At 40.5% G+C, this 20,436-nt stretch overlaps 1 protein-coding gene across 2 annotated transcripts in view; it reads left to right on the top strand.

The window, feature by feature from the left end:
• The window catches only part of NLN (neurolysin), a 106,467-nt gene extending 94,171 nt beyond the window's left edge, over nt 1-12,296 (top strand). The window contains exon 13 of one of the 2 annotated variants that reach the window (XM_017877104.1): nt 5,792-12,296. In XM_017877104.1, coding sequence (XP_017732593.1) covers nt 5,792-5,926 — 135 coding nt within the window. In that variant the 3' untranslated portion in view covers nt 5,927-12,296. The remainder of the gene's footprint in view (nt 1-5,791) is intronic. The other variant, XM_017877105.1, reaches the window with a different exon arrangement.
• The last annotated feature ends 8,140 nt before the right edge of the window (nt 12,297-20,436 follow it).

Raw genomic sequence — 20,436 nt, 5'->3', positions numbered from 1 at the left:
TAGAGAGGTTGGGAGCTGAGAAACCACATATTGTTGACGTTATTGGTTATGCAATAGAGAGGACTGTGTCCAGGCCTTCTCTCTGTAACCTGCTGCCATCCTACAAACCCCAGGGTCTGCTCTGGGGGCCATTTCAGATCTTGGCAAGCAGAACTATAGAAAGTAGCAGTAGAATATATTAGGGTATAGTTTTCATTCTGTTTTGAGGGCCTCTATCAAAGTATAATAACTGAGTGCTTACCTATAATAGCCTAATATTTGCTACCTCTGGTTTTATCTATAGTTTTTAAAATGTTATTCTTCATAGTAAATAGACATCACATCTTAACTGTTTAATTGCTTTGTTATATATTACCTAAAGTATTTTTTTCTCAGTGAACATGAAGTTGTCTCATTGTCAGACATACTTTTCACTTTTCTAACTGTTCTCTTAAATAATTATGGAATGGAACTGCTTGGGATTAACACTTTTCCAGGAAGCTCTCGAAGGTCTTTAAGGTCACCAAATGTGAATTCAGAATCCAGCAGCTAATCATAGGTTGAAAGAATGGGGGCATTTTAACTAAGGCCATTTCTTTTTATAAGGCAACTTCACTGTGGGAAAATTTTCTAAGAGGTAATAGACATTGTGAATTCAAAGGCAATTATATTGTTAAGCTACTATTATCTTCCTCCTCTTTTGCATTTGGAGAAATTGCTAAGCTTTGTTTCTTCCATCAGAGGAGGAGAAATACGAACAAGTATCACTTCTGAAAGAAATACTGAGAAAATCAAGAGAGTAAGTGTAACTGTATTTCAGTCTGTAATGCCATAAAAAAGGAGCTACATCTTACATACAATAATAGCCACAGAAACGTGAAGAGTCTTGGTTAAACATGACAAAGAATCACTTGATAGAGAATCTATAATACAAAGCTAAGGATCCCAGTGCTTGAAACAGAATCCTAGGCCCAATTCTTCCTGTAACGTGTTGCTAAAAGAGAATATGAAATTTCCTCTCCAGAAGGTTTTTACAAATGGCTTTAATTCTCTTCTCTGTCTCAGCTCTCCTGATGTACCACCCAACAGCTGATTTTTCTTATAACTGAACCTTTTCTAGTAGCCTCAGGTTTTGCCTGACTTGAGGGACAAAGGAAGGAATTCGAATTGATTTCCAACTTACTTCTTGAATATTTACAAGGCCAGGCCTTCTAAATCTTGAATCCCAACCAGCTGGAAGCAGTTTTTCTTCCTTTGTGCTCTTACAGCCCTTCTTTGTTTGCTCTTAGCATCCCAGTAATCTGCCTGGTTAATTGTCTATTTCTTTATCTTCTCTGATAGATCAGAAGACTCTTGTAAAAGGAACTGTTTTATTCAGCATTGGGTTCCCTTCTCTGCTTCACAACTATTTAATTTAATTACTGTTTTACATATTTGTGCCTCTTTGGACCTGACTGATGGTTTTCCCCATCCGCTTCCACTTCTCTACCCCCCATACATACTCCTACCCAGGGTGTTTTTTCCTTTGGATCTCCCCCCTCCCTATTAAGGTTTCCAGAAGTCCTCTTCTAATCAGGCAGCAATTCCTACTACTATTCTTGTCTCTATCAGCACCAGTTTTGTTCTCTCCCTCCTTTGTTGTTGTCAAAGCAGTTCCTTTTTTAATTTTTGTCCATTCAAGATCTCCCCACCCTCACAGAAAACAAACAGTGTGCTCTTGGGAGGGAGTTACGGGCTATGGAAGGAGAGGTTTCAAAGTTCAGCTTTAAAGCAGGCTGGTGAGCTTGTCAGGTGCCTGATCGTCATCACCCGTCCTTGACTGGTCGCTCTCTGCCCTGATGACTGTCACTCAGTGTAGGAAGGAGACAGCTCTGACTGCACTCCCCAGAGTCATCCATGCTGGGAAGGATGGAGGAGGGGTGAAAAGTTAGTGAGAGCCTGCATGTGCTGCTGCAGAGATGCCCAAGATAGCAGGAGACCCCCTCTGTTTCCCATTTATATATTCTCATTGCTGATAAATGATGGACATCCTTCATTTAGGTAATTATTATTGCTATTAAGATATTACCTGAGAGGGTGCATGTTATTGGATAAAATGAGTGCCTGAGTGCCTTCTCTCTCCTACTTAATATTTCTACTGAATTATGCATTCTATTTCTTATTAATAGTGGAAATGAAGTTCCTTATGCCTTTCTTTAGCTTTATTAAGTGATAGAACTAATTTTGAGGAAATGCCACACCAGGAATGCATTTGTTTCCCTGAACTGTATATACATAACTGAGCTGGGGCAGTGTGAAAGGAAAGAGAGGAGAGGGAAGGAGGAAAGGAGATGGAAGGAGGAGAGGTTTATTGATTACCGCTATATGCCAGATATTATGCTAGGGAGCAAACAGAATACTGAAATCACCTCCTCTAACTGCCCAGAAACTGAGTGAGATAGGCATATTCTCATTTGACAGATGAGGAAATCAAGGCCCCAGGTCACATAGCTAAGGGTTGAGCCAAGATTCAAACCTGGGCCTGACTCTGGAGTTCCTGATCTTGCTTCAGAAATCGTCACTGTTAGAGAAGACTTGCATAGTTGCCAAAAGATACATGCTAATCTTCTAGGATTAAAAAAGCCACAGAGGTGGATGACACTGGTTTTCCTTCATAGGAAAGCTCTAGTTTTTACTGTATGCAGATCTTCCTGAAGGATGTTTCTAACATGAAAAATTTTAGCAGTTGTCTTAGAGCTTCTCTTCTTGATGTCCTCACAGTTACAGTTTCGTTATAAACAAAGTATTAACCGAACAACTCAGGGCAAAGACTCCCTCCTCCTGTGGTATATGTCTCCCAGACCATGTTCTCTCACACAGAGCCTGGTACCCCCCAAAACACAAAAATTCACTTAACTGGTTTTTTTCCTAAGAAAGGGAAGATCCTGTTACCAAAATGACTCTTAAACTCTTCTCAAAACTTCATTGCAAAGGAAATGAAACTATTAAAAGACCATTGCTCTGTAATTCAGGAAATTGAATCAACTTGTTTGGAGCCATAGGCAGAGGAAGATTTGAGCTGTACTGAGCCACATATTGTGAGACAAAACAGTGCCCTGCTCTGAAATGATTTTACCATTCATGAGCTGTCTCTTTACAACACCATGGAACTCCCCAAATGCCTCCTTTACTACCTAAAATTACAGTTCTCTGCACAAAATGAAAATACTTTGTCAGATGTTCACATTTGGAGTGATTTTTTAAAACTTTCATTTCGATTTTCCTTAATGTTTCTATACTTGTCAAATGCATATGTCTTTTTAAGAAATGAAAGACACATGATACATAGATCTTGAGCTTGAAGAATTTCTGCAGATGAAATACTGATGATTGAGATTGGGTGATAGGTTCATGAGAGCTCATTATACTGTTATCTCTACTATTAGTATGTATTTTAAGTTTTTCATAATAAAATGTTTAAAATATTTTTGTAATTCTGCAGAAAAATTTAACTCCCATTGTCTGCGTTCTTCCTGTGCTGCTCTACCCAGGGCGCACAGTCTTTCCATGCTCCAGCCACTCAGTTAACACTAGTCAGATTTAGGAATGGTGAGCAAAGAAAGGAAGGGAAGGGAGGTAAATCGTGGTTGGGCTCACGAGCCATAATATGCTCCTTCTTAGCTCAGTTAACGTCCATGACAAGCACAGCCATCACTCACATTTTAGATTCGAGATTGCTGCTGTAGTTGTAATGAATTGCTGCAGAACAGGCAAGACATGACGTGTTTTTGTTTGTTTGTTTGTTTTCCCGAAAGCTGATTGAAGGCTGGGCACGTTGGCTCACACCGGTAATCCCAGCGCTTTGGGAGGCCGAGGCAGGCAGGTCACTTGAGGCCAGAAGTTAGAGACCAGCCTGGCCAACATCGCAAAACCCCATCTTACTAAAAATACAAAAAAATTAGCCGGATGTGGTGGTGCAGTCCTGTAATCTCAGTTACTCGGGAGGCTGAGGCATAAGAATCGCTTGACCCTGGAAGGCAGATGTTGCAGTAACCCGAAACTGTGCCACTGCACTCCAGCCTGGACGACAGAATGAGACTCTGTCTCAAAAAAAAAAAAAAAAAATAGAAAAGAAGAGGCAGAGGCAGAAGCAGGGGCAGGGGCAGGGGCAGGGACCCGGGGCGGAAAGGGAAGGGAGCTAATTGAGTCTAGCTTCAAGCCCTGGTCATCAGTTTTGGGAAGTTCAAAATCAGTGACTGAACGCCTTCTCCTAAGAAAATGGATTTAAAACTTGGAAATAAGGCAACAAGACTGCTGTGTACCTTTTTAATATCATACTAGAACACTGTGTAACAAGCCCCCCTAAAGACTATTTTATGCTCTGGGCGCTAGACCTGTCCAGTGTGGTAGCCACGTGTGGCTGTTGAGCACTTGTAATGAGGTTAAGTACAACCGAAGAACTGAATTGAGATGCACCGTAAGTGTAGAAAACACCCTGGATTTTGAGCCCTTACAACAACAGCAACAAAAGTCTCCATAATGTGGATATTGACACATGTTGAAATGATACTATTGTGGATATAGTGGTTTAAGTAAAATAGTAACATTAATTTTACCTATTTGTTTCTTTAACTTAAAAAAATGTGGTTAGTAGAAAGTTTAAAGTTACATACGTGCTTCATATTATGTTTCTGTTGGGCAGTGCAGCCCTAGAGTTTCTGAGAAGGTAACTTTGACTAGTTATTTATTCCTGATTAGAGTCCAGACTGTGAAGTTACATGTTAGCCTGCAGATGATTAAAAAGCTGCAAATGATTCCTATTTACAGCCAAATGTAACCCCAAAAGTTTGTATTCTTATGGCCCTAGGACATAAATCGTTTTGTGTCTAACTTGGTAGATTTCATCCATGTTTTATTTTCCTTAACAGTTTGATGGTTGTACCAATCAAAATCTTGTTATAAGACAGAGCTGGAAATTCTCTAGCTCTTCTTGTACTAAGTCCTGTTGATCAAGTGATATAATGGATATAAATTTAAGTGTTGCTCTGTGAATTGTTTGTTATGTGTATATTTGGAATTATGCTTCATTGAATTGTCTTGCCTTGCTTCCTTAAAAGGACAGTGAAAGGGAAGTGAAAATATTGAACAATGCTGATACTGAATAGCAACTATTTTCTTTCACTCTATCTGCTCCTGTGTTTATGTAAATAAAAGTAGAGGAACTGTGATGTTTTAAAATTCCAGACCTCCATCCCCAAAGAAAGCTTTCTAAAGGTCCTCGTTCCCAGCATCGCACCCACAAAAACGTCTTGCCCACCCCTGCGGGACACGTGCGGCCCTCCTTCTCTCATCCATAAGGAGGAGGGTTCTGTTGTTGTTTTGAATGAGCCCGTCATAAAAGCCGCAGAAACCATGTGACAGTAGCCATGCTCCTGTTTCTGGGTACCCAGAAGGCTATTTGTAGCCTTCTTGAACACTTGCTTTCTAACCCTTTTGAATTTACAAGAGATAGCACAGCAAATAGGAACCTGCCGTATATTCCATTTGGCTATATTTTGTTTGTTTGTTCATGTTGTCCGCTCACTGCCGAGAATCTAAGGAGACAAGACCATAATAAAGGACAGTGTAGAAGACCTGAAGTTTTAAGCTCCAAATCTCTTAGCTACCAAAATAAATAAATACTACAGAGCTGTTTGTGAGCAAGAGAAAACATCAAGACAGAGTAAGGCTAAAGTCCTTTTTCCTTCACCCCTACCCTTTCCTCTTTTGCATCTAGAGATTTGGAAAATTGCTATAACCATGAATTATTAGGTATGATGTTTTGTTTTATTAGGTTGGAATGAAATACAGAAACCTAATCCTGAAACCTGGGGGATCTCTGGACGGCATGGACATGCTCCACAATTTCTTGAAACGTGAGCCAAACCAAAAAGCGTTCCTAATGAGTCGAGGCCTGCATGCTTCGTGAACTGGGGATCCTTGGTAGCCATCCATGTCTGGAGAACAAGTCGACATCACCGTGTGTTACTGGCCTGGAAACTGAAGGGAGTTTTACAAATGAAAATTTAGATTTCTATTGACATCCTTTTGTTTTCTAATTTTAAAAATTATAAAGATGTAAATGGAGTTATAAATACTGTGACCTAAGAAAAGACCCACTAGAAAGTAATTGTACTATAAAATTTCATAAAACTGGATTTGATTTCTTTTTATGAAAGTTTCATATGAATGTAACTTGATTTTTTACTATTATAATCTAGATAATATGATATAAGAGGGCTAAGAATTTTAAAATTGAATCATATACATGATATAATTTGATCCTTCTTGTATCTTGAAGTTTTGTACTTGGGATTTCTGGACTGATAAATGAATCATCACATTCTTCTGGTAAATATTTTCTTGGAGCTCTGTGTCAACTTTGATCCTTTGTCTCCCAAGAAAGTGTGACCTCTCCTTTGCCTGCATACCTCAAGGCCAGGGGAATATGCCTCAGTGGTGCATTTTTTGTATATCAGGCCACGTGATTCCCAGCTTTCTGCCATACTTAAATTACGTTCCTCCATTTGAGTTTTGTCTTTTCCGTCTGAAGTGCAGTCAAGAGTATCAAAAACTTATGTTTCATTTAGACTGGTCTAATGTATAAGTTTTTGTATCTTGTATTAGAGGATTTCGTAGCTTGTATGAGAGGCTCATTTCCACTTCAGCATACAAGATCATTAGTCTTTTGGCATGTGTGCCAATTAGAATACTAAAGCAAGTCCAAGCACATTTTTCTCTTTTCGTGTTTCTAATAAGTGTTAGGGACTTTGCCTCTTTTGCTTACCACATCCCCAAAAGTGTCAGGTAGACATGTCACAAATGGCTCTGTAGAGAGCCATGGGAAGAGAGAGGAGGTGGATGTGGAACATAAAGGGTTCAGAACCTCCAGAAGAGGAATGGGTTTTGGACAGAAGCATTTTAGGACAGCTGCTCCAAAGCCTTATGTGTATGATGAAACTTAACCACAGGGAAGAGACTCTTCAGTAGCCTATTCCGTCAGGTAATTTTTATTTTAAGTGAACCTTTGGATCTATCTTTAACTCTCTTTATTGTGAGTCCAAATTCCAATTCTGCAGCAGACCAGTAAACTCACAGAATTTTTCCTGTAGGAATCTATTCAATAAAGGAAACCAAGACAGGGTAATAAAATTAAAAAAAAAAAAAAAAAAAAAAACTTTGAATGTACCCTGCCTAGGTCTTCCAGTTGTTTTCCAGTACATACCTCAGGTATGACTTTGCTAGCCAGGGACAAAATTAGCACCTTTCGATTCTCTAGTCCAAGTGAACTTTGTGCTAAATAAAAAATTATTATACTACATAATAAAATTACAGACAGCAGGAAATGCAAGAGCTAGGAGATTCCTAGATTATATCTGCCAAGCAAATACCTTAAACATCCACCTGAAATCCTACTACCCTCTATTCTGAGATAATTTGCCCAGCCCTTCTCTTCCCCACACTCACTCGGTGTCACCCCCGTCTAGTCCCTAAAACTGTTTTTGTGGTCTTTGCAGCCTATAGTAGTTTTCTCACATCTTTTCCCCCACCAGACTTTTCTGTTTTCCAGTTTCAGACAAAAAAAACTCTTCAGCTTTTTCCAGTGTGTCTCCTTAACAGCAGCTTTACCATTTGAAATCTTATTTCACACAGAAAAACTAAATTGATGTGGAAAGGCTGCACACAATAAAGTTATATTATTATCCATGAGAATGAATTCATATTTCTTTCATACTTTAACATTAAAACCGAAATACATGACAGGAAAAGCACCATGGTGTTCTTTTTATTTAGGGCCTACCTCTAATATTTAAAATCTACCAAAGAACAGTCACAAAATTAAAACTCAGCCCGGGCGCAGTGGCTCACATCTGTAATCCCAGCACCTTGGGAGGCCAAGTCAGGCGGATCACCTGAGGTCAGAAGTTCAAGACCAGCCTGGCCAACATGGCGAAACCCCCTCTCTACAAAAATACAAAAAGCTGGGCATGACGTCTGGTGCCTGTAGTCCCAGCTACTCAGGAGGCTGAGGCGGGAAAATAGCTTGAACCAGGGAGGCAGAGGTTGTAGCGAGCTGAGATCATGCCATTGCACTCCCACCTAGACAACAGAGCCAGATTAAGTCTCAGAAAAATTAATACTCAAAAAATTCTCTAGCATAATTCAAAAGAAAGGACTTTTTAAAAATTCTCTAGTGTGATTCAAAAGAAAAGACTTACTTTGTTTTTTTTAATGTGGCCATCCGTCTAGTTGTTCTTTTTTTCCAGCTCAGAGCAGAGAATATCACTGACATACTTGAAATGGTGGATAACTATGGAAATTATAATTGGACAAATGTACACTTTAGATTTATGGACTGAGCCACATATAATAAGGTCTCTCCAGGTAATTGATCCAGGGATTTAGGCCTCTTTCGGTTTTTTTGTTTTTTTTTTTCAGGCACTGTTGTGAAGGATAAAATCTTAAACATCTTATGCTAATGGATAGTAGGCATGATCCTAAAGGTTTAGTTTTACGATGCTGCAGAGAAGAGAAATGTCTTGACGTTATGCCACGTGATACAGACTTTGTCCCCCTCTAGTATAAATGTTGCATGTTACCTAAACAACTAAAAATTGCCTTGAAGAGTTATCACCTGAGCTACTTATGCCAAGGTCTTGTCTTTCTAAAGCTAATAAGGTGAGAGGTGGATATCTGTAGCTCTTCAGATGAAAATTGCATTGTGGAAGACACCAAAATTGAGGAAATAGCTCTTCAAAGAAAAATTACTGATATGATCATTGTACTTGTAAATGCCTTAAGTAATAGGCAGTGACGCACTTTTCTACTTTACCATTTTACCTTTAGCCTTTATGTATGAATTATAGGTCTGTGGAGATCCTGCCTTCCCACTAGGCCAGTTTGTTTGTATTTACCATTTATTCATTTTCTATCATACACAGGTGGAACTTTCCATGCGCCAAGGAAATTGCATTAAAATTTACATTAAAATACCATCTTACTTCAGGTTGCTATAACAAAATGTAGACTGGGTGGCTTCAAAAGCAGACATTTCTTACAGTTCTGAAAGCTGGGAAGTCCCACAATCCACATGCTGGTAAATTTGGTTCGTGGTGAGGCCCCTCTTCCTCTTTTACTGACCACATCCCCAAAAGTGTCAGGTAGACATGTTACAAATGGCTCTGTAGAGAGCCATGGGAAGAGAGGAGGCGGATGTGGAACATAAAGGTTCAGAAACTTCTGCAGGCAGCAGTGGCAGGGAGCAAGCCCTAGAGTGTCTTTGTTTTACAAGAGCAGGAATCTCATCATGAGAGTTCCATCCTCATGACTTTATCTAAACCCAGTCACCCCCCACAAAGGCCCCACCCCCTAACCCCTTCACATTGGCTGTTAGGGCTTCAATGTAGGGAATAGGGCACAAACATTCAGTCCATAACGAATACCGAGTCCTCAAATAGGGTTTAAACATAGTTAACTGAACTCCCAAAGAATGTTAAAAGAGAAAATCCATTTTATTTGAATAGATACAGTGACCAAAGCTGCTTCCCTCAAATCAACACATTACAGTTAGATGTCTCCCATCTGAAATTGGATAGCCCATTGAAATTAAACATGCCTTCTCTTATAAATGTGTGGTGAGAATAAAAGCAAGAAAGAAACGAATGTGGTGGCTTACACCTGTAATCCTAACACTTTGGAAGGTTGAGGCAGGAGGATCCTTTGTGCTCAAGAGTTTGAGACCAGGCTGAGCAACACAGACCCTGTCTCTACAAAAACTAAAAAAATTAGCTAGGGATGGTGGCACATGCCTGTAGTCCCAGCTACTTGGGAGGCTGAGGTGGGAGGATTGCTTGAGCCCAAGAAGGTCAAGGCAGCCATGAGCCATAATCACGCCACTGCACTCCAGCCTGGGTGACAGAGACCCTGTCTTAAAGTAAAATACAGGAAAAGAAAAGACAGATATACCTTCAGTTATTTGAAAAACAGTCAACGTCCAAAAAGTTTATTTTTTGAGTCACCTTTAATAGAGAAATTTCCCACTGGAAACAGATCCACCTAAGTGATTATCTAGTATCAACTGTATCAAGGCAAAAGGTAAAGGTTACAAGATGTAAATATTAGACCAAAATAGCCCTTTTCAACAAGCACGCAATAATGCTGTAAGTCTATAACAAAACAAAATTTGAAAAATTGAGGTAATGTGCACAACCACGCACACACCCCCACACCACACCATGAGTGATTCTTGAGTTTTTATTTGGTTGAATTCGCCTTGTAGTTCCCTTTCCTGGGAAAATATAGGTTCAACACATCTAGTCCATGATGTAGATACAAGGGGAAGGGGTGAACAGGAAATAGGCTCCCTTGTTCGGCTCACATGAGCTGGAACCTGTACTAGCTGCATACTTCATAGACCCCAGAGGCTCGCCTCAATTGTACTCCCATGATAAAATGTCTCTAGCATTTGTTATGAGAGAAACTGGCTAGAAATAGTTTGTTCATTGAGTCCAGCAAGACACGCATTGCTGTTGATATCTTTGTGGCTAAGATGGAGAATGTGACTGGATAATAGTTATCCAGATGGATTCCTAGCTATTGAAACAGTCTGAGATAGTTGCATAATGATTAACGTTAAACTGGGGGTAATTTCAAGTCATTTGGCTAAAAATGAAAAAAACCATAAAAGTATCAAATTTACAGATAATAGGGCTGGAATTATTAAGTATGATGATGTTATTAATATTTAAAACTATTTTGGCCGGGCAAGGTGGCTCACGCCTGTAATCCCAGCACTTTGGGAAGCCAAGGTGGGTGGATCACCTGAGGTCAGGAGTTCAAGACCAGCTTGGCCAACATGGCAAAACCCCGTCTCTACTAAAAAATAAAAAAATTAGCCAGGTGTTGTGGTGCATGTCTGTAGTCCCAGCTACTCGGGAGGCTGAGGCAGAAGAATCGCTTGAACCCAGGAGGTGGAGGTTGCAGTGAGCTGACATTGTGCCACTTCACTCCAGCCTGGGCAACAAAGTGAAACTCTGTCTCAAAAGTAAAAAAAAAATAATATTTAGAATTATTTCAATGTGGAGACAGGCTCAAAATGAAATTAGACACATTCCATTACCCAGGTAAAAGAAGGGGAAGACTGACTTGATAGTATTCAGGAAAAAAGAGTTGGCAGTTTGATTTGGCCAAATTCCCATGTCAGCTCATAGGACAGCACACCTGGGGAGGGGGACGGGAAGCGAGAACTAAGGCTTTTTAAGAGTGTGTTGATAGAAGTATGTGCCCAGATCAAAAGAATAATCCCCCTGAACTCCAGTGTAATATCAATCACTATTGGAATATTGTGTTCCTTTCTAGGTATCACATTTTAAGCAGACTTTGGCCAAGTATTACAGTGTTTGCAGGAGCAGAAACGAGATGGTGATAAATTTGAAAATACTTCTCAAAAGAAATACAAAAAAGAATTAGGGAAGTTCAGTCTGGAGATAATTCAGAAATACAGATGATAATTGTTTTCAAATTCTTGAAGGAAATGGGAGAGAGAATAGGCTAATTCTGTATTGCTTCAGAAATCAAATGGAAACAATTAAATTCCATTAGAGAAATGGTTGGAAAATAGGAGGAGGATTTAGTTCAGCATGAGGAAGCTGTTTCTAATAATTTTTGTTGGTTAAAAATACATTCTGCTGCTGTGAAAAGCCTGTAGCTGCCAGGAGTGTTACAGAGGGCATTCCTTCCTTGAGTTGACATTTGTGCGAAATTGGCTTTGAGGGCTTCTCCAGCTTTTAAGATGTGATAATGATAAGATGATCGTCGGGAAAACATCCCTCAGATGAAACGTTCACCGGCTGGCTCTGAAAACTGGCATTCAGATGATTGTGGCTCCCCCATACTGCAGGAATATTGTTTATGGCTTAAGGTTGCCTTGCTCCTCATCTGTAATCACTGAAAGTTTATCCAGAGGTTAATTACCAGTTTTCTGGTGGGTATCTGGGAACTGAGGATGGGAGACTAACAGTTGTATATGACCATAATAAAGCAAAAGACTGTTATAGAATGCGTAAAAGTTCGTTTTCTTCCCTTACAGAATTTACATTTTCTGTCCATTCCACTCACTACTGTCTTCATCACACACACAGAGGCAAACATCTGATTCAGATACCCAGGGTGTCATGCATGCACTCCAGCATATTGTGATCTCTTCGAGGCTTGTTTCTGTCCCCTTCCCTCCACAGTCCTGGATTGCTAATGAATACTTCATACATGTTTGTTAAATAAATATACCTTCTTTAAAATTATCTTTTGTTACAAAGATGCCTTTTTCTATGATAACTGCAAAATACCTAATTTGTAAATAAACCAAAACTATACAGATAAGTTATTTCTACACCTGCGGGGGGCAGATTTCTACATGAGAGTCCTTTTCCTTAGTATACTGAGAGTTTCTGCATGAGGTAGATGAAAGAAACATGTTTTTTGAAAAAAAAATTGGCGATGGAGAACATTTCTAAAGCTTTCTCAGCTTCTCCCTATGATTATGTATTGAAACCTAGGAATTTGTTAATCTGGAATCTCTGGTTTTCTTGGGGGGTCTATGAAAAGGGCAGAGCAAGCAGATGTCCCATGATTGCCTTGAAATTATATGAGATATGTTCGTGTGCATGGATACATGCATTTTTCTACGGATAGAGTCCTTAGCTTTAATCAGAACAAATTAAGAACTGTCTTTAAAAATATGCTTTCAGCCGTTTGCTTTTGAATTCATTTCAAAGACTCTAACCTGCTCATTATGTGTCAAGCACTGTGCTTGGCAATGAGGATACAAAAAGCCACCCCAGAACCGGAGCTGCTCACAGTGGAGTAGAGAAGGCAAATAAGTTCATAATTTATTGGGATAAACTGTAATAGAAAAGCATGTATCCAAAGCTTTTCTGTATTTTCCCCTCAACCCTGATTGACTCCACTATACAATTTGACTGTTGTGCCGCAAAATTTTACATAGTTACCACGCCACCTGCCACCACAGGCTTCTATCTTTTTTGTTTTTGTTTGTTTGTTTGTTTGTTTGAGACAGAATCTCGCTCTGTCACCCAGGCTGGAGTGCAGTGGCGCGATCTCTGCTCACTGCAAGCTCCGCCTCCCGGGTTCACGCCATTCTCCTGCCTCAGCCTCCCGAGTAGCTGGGCCTACAGGCGCCCGGCTAATTTTTTGTATTTTTAGTAGAGACGGGGTTTCATCGTGTTAGCCAGGATGGTCTCGCTCTCCTGACCTCGTGATCCGCCCGCCTCAGCCTCCCAAAGTGCTGGGGATTACAGGCGTGAGCCACCGCGCCCGGCCCACAGGCTTCTATTTTTAACAAAATGATTGCTTTTCTCTTTTCAGCATTTCAGGAGTGGGACTAAATGGTGTTCTGTATCTGGTATATCCAGGAGTTTCTTAGAGCTGGTGGTTAAAAGGCTTATAAACAAGAGATGAAAATGTTCATTTTTGTGCAAGTGGTTATAAATTGATAGCCATTAGAAGAATGATATGGGACCCCTTTTGAGCTGATGCTTATTAGATAGCCAAGAGGCATTGGTACATCCTATAAATCTAGAAAACAGATTGTTAAAATAATCACTGAGTTGTTTAGAGATGGTGCAGAATTAGTCAAGATTTCTTACTTCCTGTTCCCAGCACTTTTTTTGAGATGAGATCTTCCCATGTTGCCCAGGCTGATCTGGAATTCCTGGGCTCAAGCGATTCTCCCGCCTCAGCCTCCCAAAGTGCTGGGATTACTGGTGTGAGCCACTGTGCACAGCCCCATCAGTGTTAATAATTTCCGTTACCACCAGTAAGAGCCGAAAGAAAAGCACCCTAGCACTTCAACCTCTTACTGCCTATTATCTATGACTTCTTTATGTAGGGATAGAAACTGATTAAACATATCAATGAAAGACTGAAGAAACCCCAGGGCTCCAAGGTTCAAACAAAGACTGCGGCTGGACTTTAAACTTACACTCCATTTCCTTCTGTTTCTTTAAATAATCATCTGCTTCTCAGAAATCCTTGTTTTTGTCTATCAGACCTATATATTTTATTTTCTTGTATTTTACTTATTCATGTAATTATTTAAATTTTTGATGAGATAATACATTTGATGAGAGAAAGTGGTAGCAGTGATTCCAGACAGGAATTTTCTTTCTCTTTTAATGACTGGATGGATAGGTCTTAAAAGGAATGTAAGACTTTATTCCAGAACAAAGCAGTCATCAGTCCCTTTGTATTCGGGGCAAAGTGAAGAAAACCGAAAGATCCATTTTGTCCTCCCTGTTCCAAATCAGATGCCTTTCTATGGTCTTCAACATTTGTGTGACTGACAAGTGGGACTTCTGTTGTAATTCACAATGCAATCACTGTTCTAAACATGCACATGGCCCACTCTGTCTCAGCTTCAATTATAAAATCTTCAGCCAGAGGCTATTATCCTCTGTTTTGTTCAGTCAGCAAGATAGCCAGTGAATTTCCAGCTGAGATCAGGTGGCAGGAGAACAATTTCTCACACTTCATCTATCAAGCCCTTATAGACCCCCGTATATTTCCTCCATTGGGGGGTCCTGATAGGGAAGTTTTTCTGAAGTCATTTGGGAAGGTGTCCTAACATTGCATTTCCCTTTCTAATCCCACCTTAGAAGAGGGCAAGGAAATAATAGCTTAAGAAACTGTAAATTCACAGAGCTCCATCCTCCTGTTTCGTTACTTTCATGTCACTAATTTTTTAGTAGATAAGCTACATCCCATGGTCTACCCAGTCATGTGAAGCATCTCTTCCTCTCCTGCCCACCCTTCCTTTCTCCCCAAAGTCCAATTAAATAAACTGAAGATTCTGGGCAAATCTCTCCAAATCCCAGCAGGAACACAACAGAAATCTGGAGCAAAAAACATAGTTAGTGAGGCCATGGACAACAAATCTAGGTGCTTTTTAATTTGGGAATGAGGGATTGGAGGCTTTTCTGTAAAACACCCTAGTTTTAAATTACAGTCAGTGTCCTAATGCCTGCAGGCTAAATGAGAGGTTTGGAAGGATTAGGGTGAGAGTAGACTATATACAACCACTTCTACAAGTAAATGCCTTTTAATTTTTTTCTAAGATAAATATTGCAGGAAGAGTAAATACCTTTTTTAAATGCCTGTGCAAGCTAGGCATGGTGGTACATTCCTATAGTTCTAGCTCTTCAGAAGGCTGAGGCAGGGGGATAGCTTGATCCCGGGAATCAGAGGCTGTAATGAGCTATGATTGTGCCACTGCACTCCAGCCTGGGTGACAGAGTGAGACATTGTCTCTTTAAAAAAAAAAAAAAAAAAAGGTGGGGGCCAGGAATGGTGGCTCAAGTCTGTAATCCCAGCAAATTGGGAGGCTGAGGTGAGGGGATGGCCTGAGCCCAGGAGTTTGAGACCAGCCTGGGCAACATAGCGAGACCCCTTCCCTGCAAAAAAATTTTTAAAATTAGCCTGCTGTAGGTGGCACACACCTGTGGTTCCAGCTACTCAGGAGGCTAAGGTGGGAGGATACTTTGAGCCTGGGAAGTCAAGCCTGCAGTGAGCTGTGAGTGATTGTACCACTGCGCTCCAGCCTGGGTGACAGAGTGAAGCCTTGTCTCAAAAAATGAATGAATGAATGAATGAATGAATGAATGAATGAATGGATGGATGAATGAATGAATGTCTGCAGAATCCATAAGAGCTCTATGGAAGATATGGCATCTTTCAAAACTCATTGACCAAATTATAAGTATAATTATGAACTTGTTCCAGGAAAGCCAAACTGCTATCCAGTTGACTTTTATCTTCTGAAGTTCAAGTTATTGGGGAGGTGGGGGGGAAAAGCCAGTTAAAGTCAACTTGTTTTATAAGGGTGGTACGTATTCGTGTTAAGGCATACAAAAACCTGATTAATTCCTCTCTCTACCTAGTAAGTTTCTTAATACCCTATCAGAATTCAGCTGGAGCATTTAGTACAGCAACACACTGTTTTCTCTGGTGCCAGTAGACAAAATGTCAGAACGCCTGCTGCATTCCTCTGGGATAATAGAAATGAAATCATTACATTAGAAAGTGGATCATGTGCCCAGGATACACTTTCTCTTATCCTGAACCCAGTGACTCTTTCCCAGGCTAAAGTCAATGATCTGGTGGCAGATGCAGTTCTAGTAGCCAGAAGAGGGTGAGACAGAAGAGCCACTTAAGGAACATTGAGGTTTTATGATATTTGAGATGGCAATGACAGGTTGGTGTGGTGGCTGAAGTGCAGATGTGTCTATCAGAAGGTGAACACGAGAGGGAAGACGTGTTAGGACAGAGAGCCAAGAACTTGATTGCTGGCAAGTGCTGGCTTGAACAAGGGCAATTGCTGGAATCTAAGAGGGGTGCTAATATTCAAGAGAAGAAGGTGTCCAGTTTCAGGGCTCCGCTTGATTAGCAAACAATTGTTTTGTAATTCAAGGTGACTAGAAGTTTTATTTTTCAAAGGTACTGTAAGAGACTGTCTAACCTCCTCCAAAGGATTCTCAGGACTTGTTAACCATGAATAATAAAAGATATGAGTTCATGGCCCGGTGTGGCAGCTCACACCTGTAATCCTAGCTCTTTGGGAGGCTGAGGCAGGTGGATCACTTCTGCCCAGGAGTTCAAGACCAGCCTAGGCAATATGGTGAAACCTCGGCTCTACTAAAAATACGGGAATTAGCCAAATGTGGTGGCACGTACCTGTAGTCCCAGCTACTTGGGAGGCTGAGTTGGGAGGATCACCTGAGCTTTGGAGGTCAAGGCTGCAATAAGGCAAGATTGTACCACTGCACTCCAGCCTGAGCAATGACAGTGAGACCCTGTCTCAATAAATAAAATAAAATAAAATAAAATAAAATAAAATAAAATAAAAGGCATCAGTTCAAAGAAAACTCCTTAAAACTACCTTATTACCTCGTATGTATAAAAACTTTCGTAGTCATGTTTTAATGGAACATTACCAAAGTTGACCTTTATTGTGCCTGTCAGAAAAATCTGGCTGTTATCTTGAGTTCCTAAAGGAAGAAGTAATAGGAGCTGTTTGACAGACTTAACAACAGTTTCTAACATTTCTAAACAGCCCAATCAATAATCAAAAGGACAGGCAGGGCTTGGCGACTCACGCCTGTAATCCCAGCACTTTCATAGGCTGAAGTGGTCCAATCGCTTGAGCTCAGGAGTTTGAGACCAGCCTGGGCAACATGGTGAAATCCCTGTCTCTGCATAATATACAAAAATTAGCTGGGCATGGTGGTGTATGCCTGTAGTCCCAGCCACTTGAGCCTGGGAGGTAGAGGCTGCAGTGAGCAATGATGGCACCACTGCTCTCCAGGCTTAGCAAGTGAGTGAGATCCTGTCTCAAAAACAAAAAGACAAAACAAAAACCACAGAAGGACAAATTGTTTGGCTCAACCCTCTAGAAACCATACAATATAAGTAACTCTCCCCAGTAAATTGGTTCTGGCTTAAATCTTGGAAATAATCATTTTTATCATGATTTTATCATTGTTGTGTGTTCGTTGTGTGGTTTTTTGGGTGTTTTGGAGTTCTCACGGCAAGTCTCGGGTTCCCAGGCTGGAGTGGGCGTGCCCGGGCCAGGTCTCAGGCGTCAGCTTGCGAAGGCTCCGCTCTTGGGTATCGCCATTCTTTCTCTTTTGCTCCAGCGTCGTCGCCGATAGGCTGGTATTAGGGAGACGGACATCAGGCACCCGCCAAATCGCCAGGCGTAGGTTTTTTGTTTTTTTTTTTATCTTTTCCTTTGTTTTTGTTGTTTTTGTTTTCATTTTTTTTATTATACCGTGATAGTCGTAGGGTCAGTGCATAAGTGTGCAGTTTGGGTTACATATGTATAGATTTTGTGCCATTTTGGCTGCACCAGTCACCGGTCAGCGACATCATGCATTGCATGTTATGGATCATGTATATGGACTCCCCAATGCAATCCGCTGCCGGCTGCTCCGGCCCCTCCGGCCCGCCGCAGGTGGTGTGAGGGGCGGCTCTTCGGGAGTTGTGTGATGTTTCCTCCTTGCTCGACTGTCGACTCCAAGTGATCTCCATTTGTTCAGTTCCCAACCTATAAGTGAGTAAGACATGCGGTGTTTGGTTTTTCGTCTTCCTTGTGATAGTTTGCTAAGAATGATGGCTTTCCAGCTACATCCATGCTCCCTACAAAGGATGCAAACTCATCCCTTTTTTTATGGCTGCATAGTATCTCCAATGGTGTATGATGTGGCCCACATTTTTCTTAATCCAGTCTGTCACAGATGGACATTTGGGTTGATTCCAAAAGTCTTTGGCTATTGTGAATAGTGCTGCAATAAACATGACGTGTGCATGTGTCTTTGTTAGTCAGAATAATTTTATAGATCCTTTGGGTATATACCCAGTAGTGGATGGCTGGTCATATGGAACATCTAGTTCTAGATCCTTGAGGAATTGCCATACTGTTTTCCAAATGGGTTGAACTAGTTTACAATCCCACCAACAGTGAAAAGTGTTCCTATTTATCCCACATCCTCTCCAACAACTGTTTGTTTCCCTGATTTTCTAGATTGACTTGGCCATTCTAACTGGTGGTGAGCATGGTATCGTCATTGTGGTTTTGGTTGATTGCATTCTCTGATGGCGAGTGATGAGAGGCATTTATTTCATATTCATGTGTCTGTTGGCTGTACTGAATGTCTTCTTTTGAGAAATGTTCTGTGTCATATCCGTTTCCCCACTTTTGATGGGGTTGTTTGTTTTTTTCTTGTATATTTCTTTGAAGTTCTTTGTGATTCTGCGATATTTAGCCCTTTGTCAGATGACGTAGATTGCGCAAAATTTTCTCCCATTCTGTCAGGGATTGCCTGTTCACTCTGATGGTTAGTCTGTGCTTTTGCTGTGCCAGAAGCTCTTTAAGTTTAATGAGAGTCCCATTTGTCAATTTTGGCTTTTGCTGCCGTATGCCTTTCTGGTGTTTTGAGAACATGAAGTACCTGCCCATGCCTATGCCTGAATGGTACTACCTAGGATTTTCTTCTAGGGCGTTTTTATGGTATTAGGGTCTAACATTTAAATTCTCTAATCCATCTTGAATTGAATCTTCGTATAAGTAGTAAGGAAAGGATCCAGCTTTCAGCTTTCTTACTTATGGCTAGCCAATCTTTCGCCAGCTACCCATTTATTAAATAGGGGAATCCTTTCCCCATTTCTTGTTTCTCTCAAGGTTTGTCAAAGATCAGATGGCTGTAGATGTGTGGTTATTATTTCTGAGGACTCTGTTCTGTTCCATTGGTCTATAGCTCTGTTTTGGTACCAGTACCATGCTGTTCTGGTTACTGTAGCCTTGTAGTATAGTTTGAAGTCAGGTAGCGTGACGCCTCCAGACGGGGTTTCACCGTGTTAGCCAGGATGGTCTCGATCTCCTGACCTCATGATCTGCCCGTCTCGGCCTCCCAAAGTGCTGGGATTACAGGCTTGAGCCACCGCGCCCGGCCTGAATATTTGTTTTCACAATTCTCACCCTCTTCCTCCATCCTTTTATACACATTCTCACACCACATTCTTTAAGCAAAGAAAATATACTTTCAAGCTAAGTGTTTCTTTTGATGCTAAGACACTTAAAAGATAACACTGGGGAAAGCAAAAGAAAGAAATGCTTATTCCTTTCCCATCTGGATTTTACAAAGCAAACCGCAAGAGAAAACAGTACAAACTCAGTCAGTATGCATTTTATTTCCTCCTGCCGCTCTCTCACTCTGCTTGGGATTAAATGTTCCTCTAGTCCTCAACCGAAATGGAAATATGATCACATGTTTGTTGATTGTGTTGTCTTTGTATTTCCTAGGTCAATAGGGGCAAATTTTGATTTACTGATGTAGCTTCTTTCCCCAAACACAGAGAAATTCATCAGGGAGCTTGCTGTAAGCGTATCCAAGTGCAGCTGAATCTCACAGGTAGACATTATATAAAAATAGAGTAGCACTTTAAGATGCAAAAGTGGCATCATTCAGTAGTGCCATCTCTGCACTCCAGGTGCAAGTCCAAGGATTCTACTAAACAGGGTTGCCAAATACTAATTACACCAATTGATTGTCAATGCTGTTCTTAAATATTATGATCCTGGGGTTTCTACAATGAGAAGAAAAGGGGATGCCTTCCATTCCCCATATGAAATGCATAAATTCTATTATATACTCTCAAATCAGCAAGAAATTACCAAGAAAAAAATTACCTTGTCTCAAATAACAAATTGGAGAGAAAATGACCAGTATCTGTATATATGTATTTATTTCCTTTTATCTTGTCTTTTCTTTATGTCCAAAACATAATAAACTTTAAAAAAAAAAAAACAGGCTAACATACCAAGATGAAGAGATTCATTATAGCCGCTATGATTTTCAATGATAAAAG

The sequence above is a fragment of the Rhinopithecus bieti genome, unplaced genomic scaffold (genome assembly GCF_001698545.2).
Source record: "Rhinopithecus bieti isolate Rb0 unplaced genomic scaffold, ASM169854v2 scaffold_10181, whole genome shotgun sequence".
In the NCBI taxonomy this organism is placed as follows: domain Eukaryota; kingdom Metazoa; phylum Chordata; class Mammalia; order Primates; family Cercopithecidae; genus Rhinopithecus; species Rhinopithecus bieti.
This window is presented reverse-complemented; position numbering and strand designations above follow the sequence as displayed.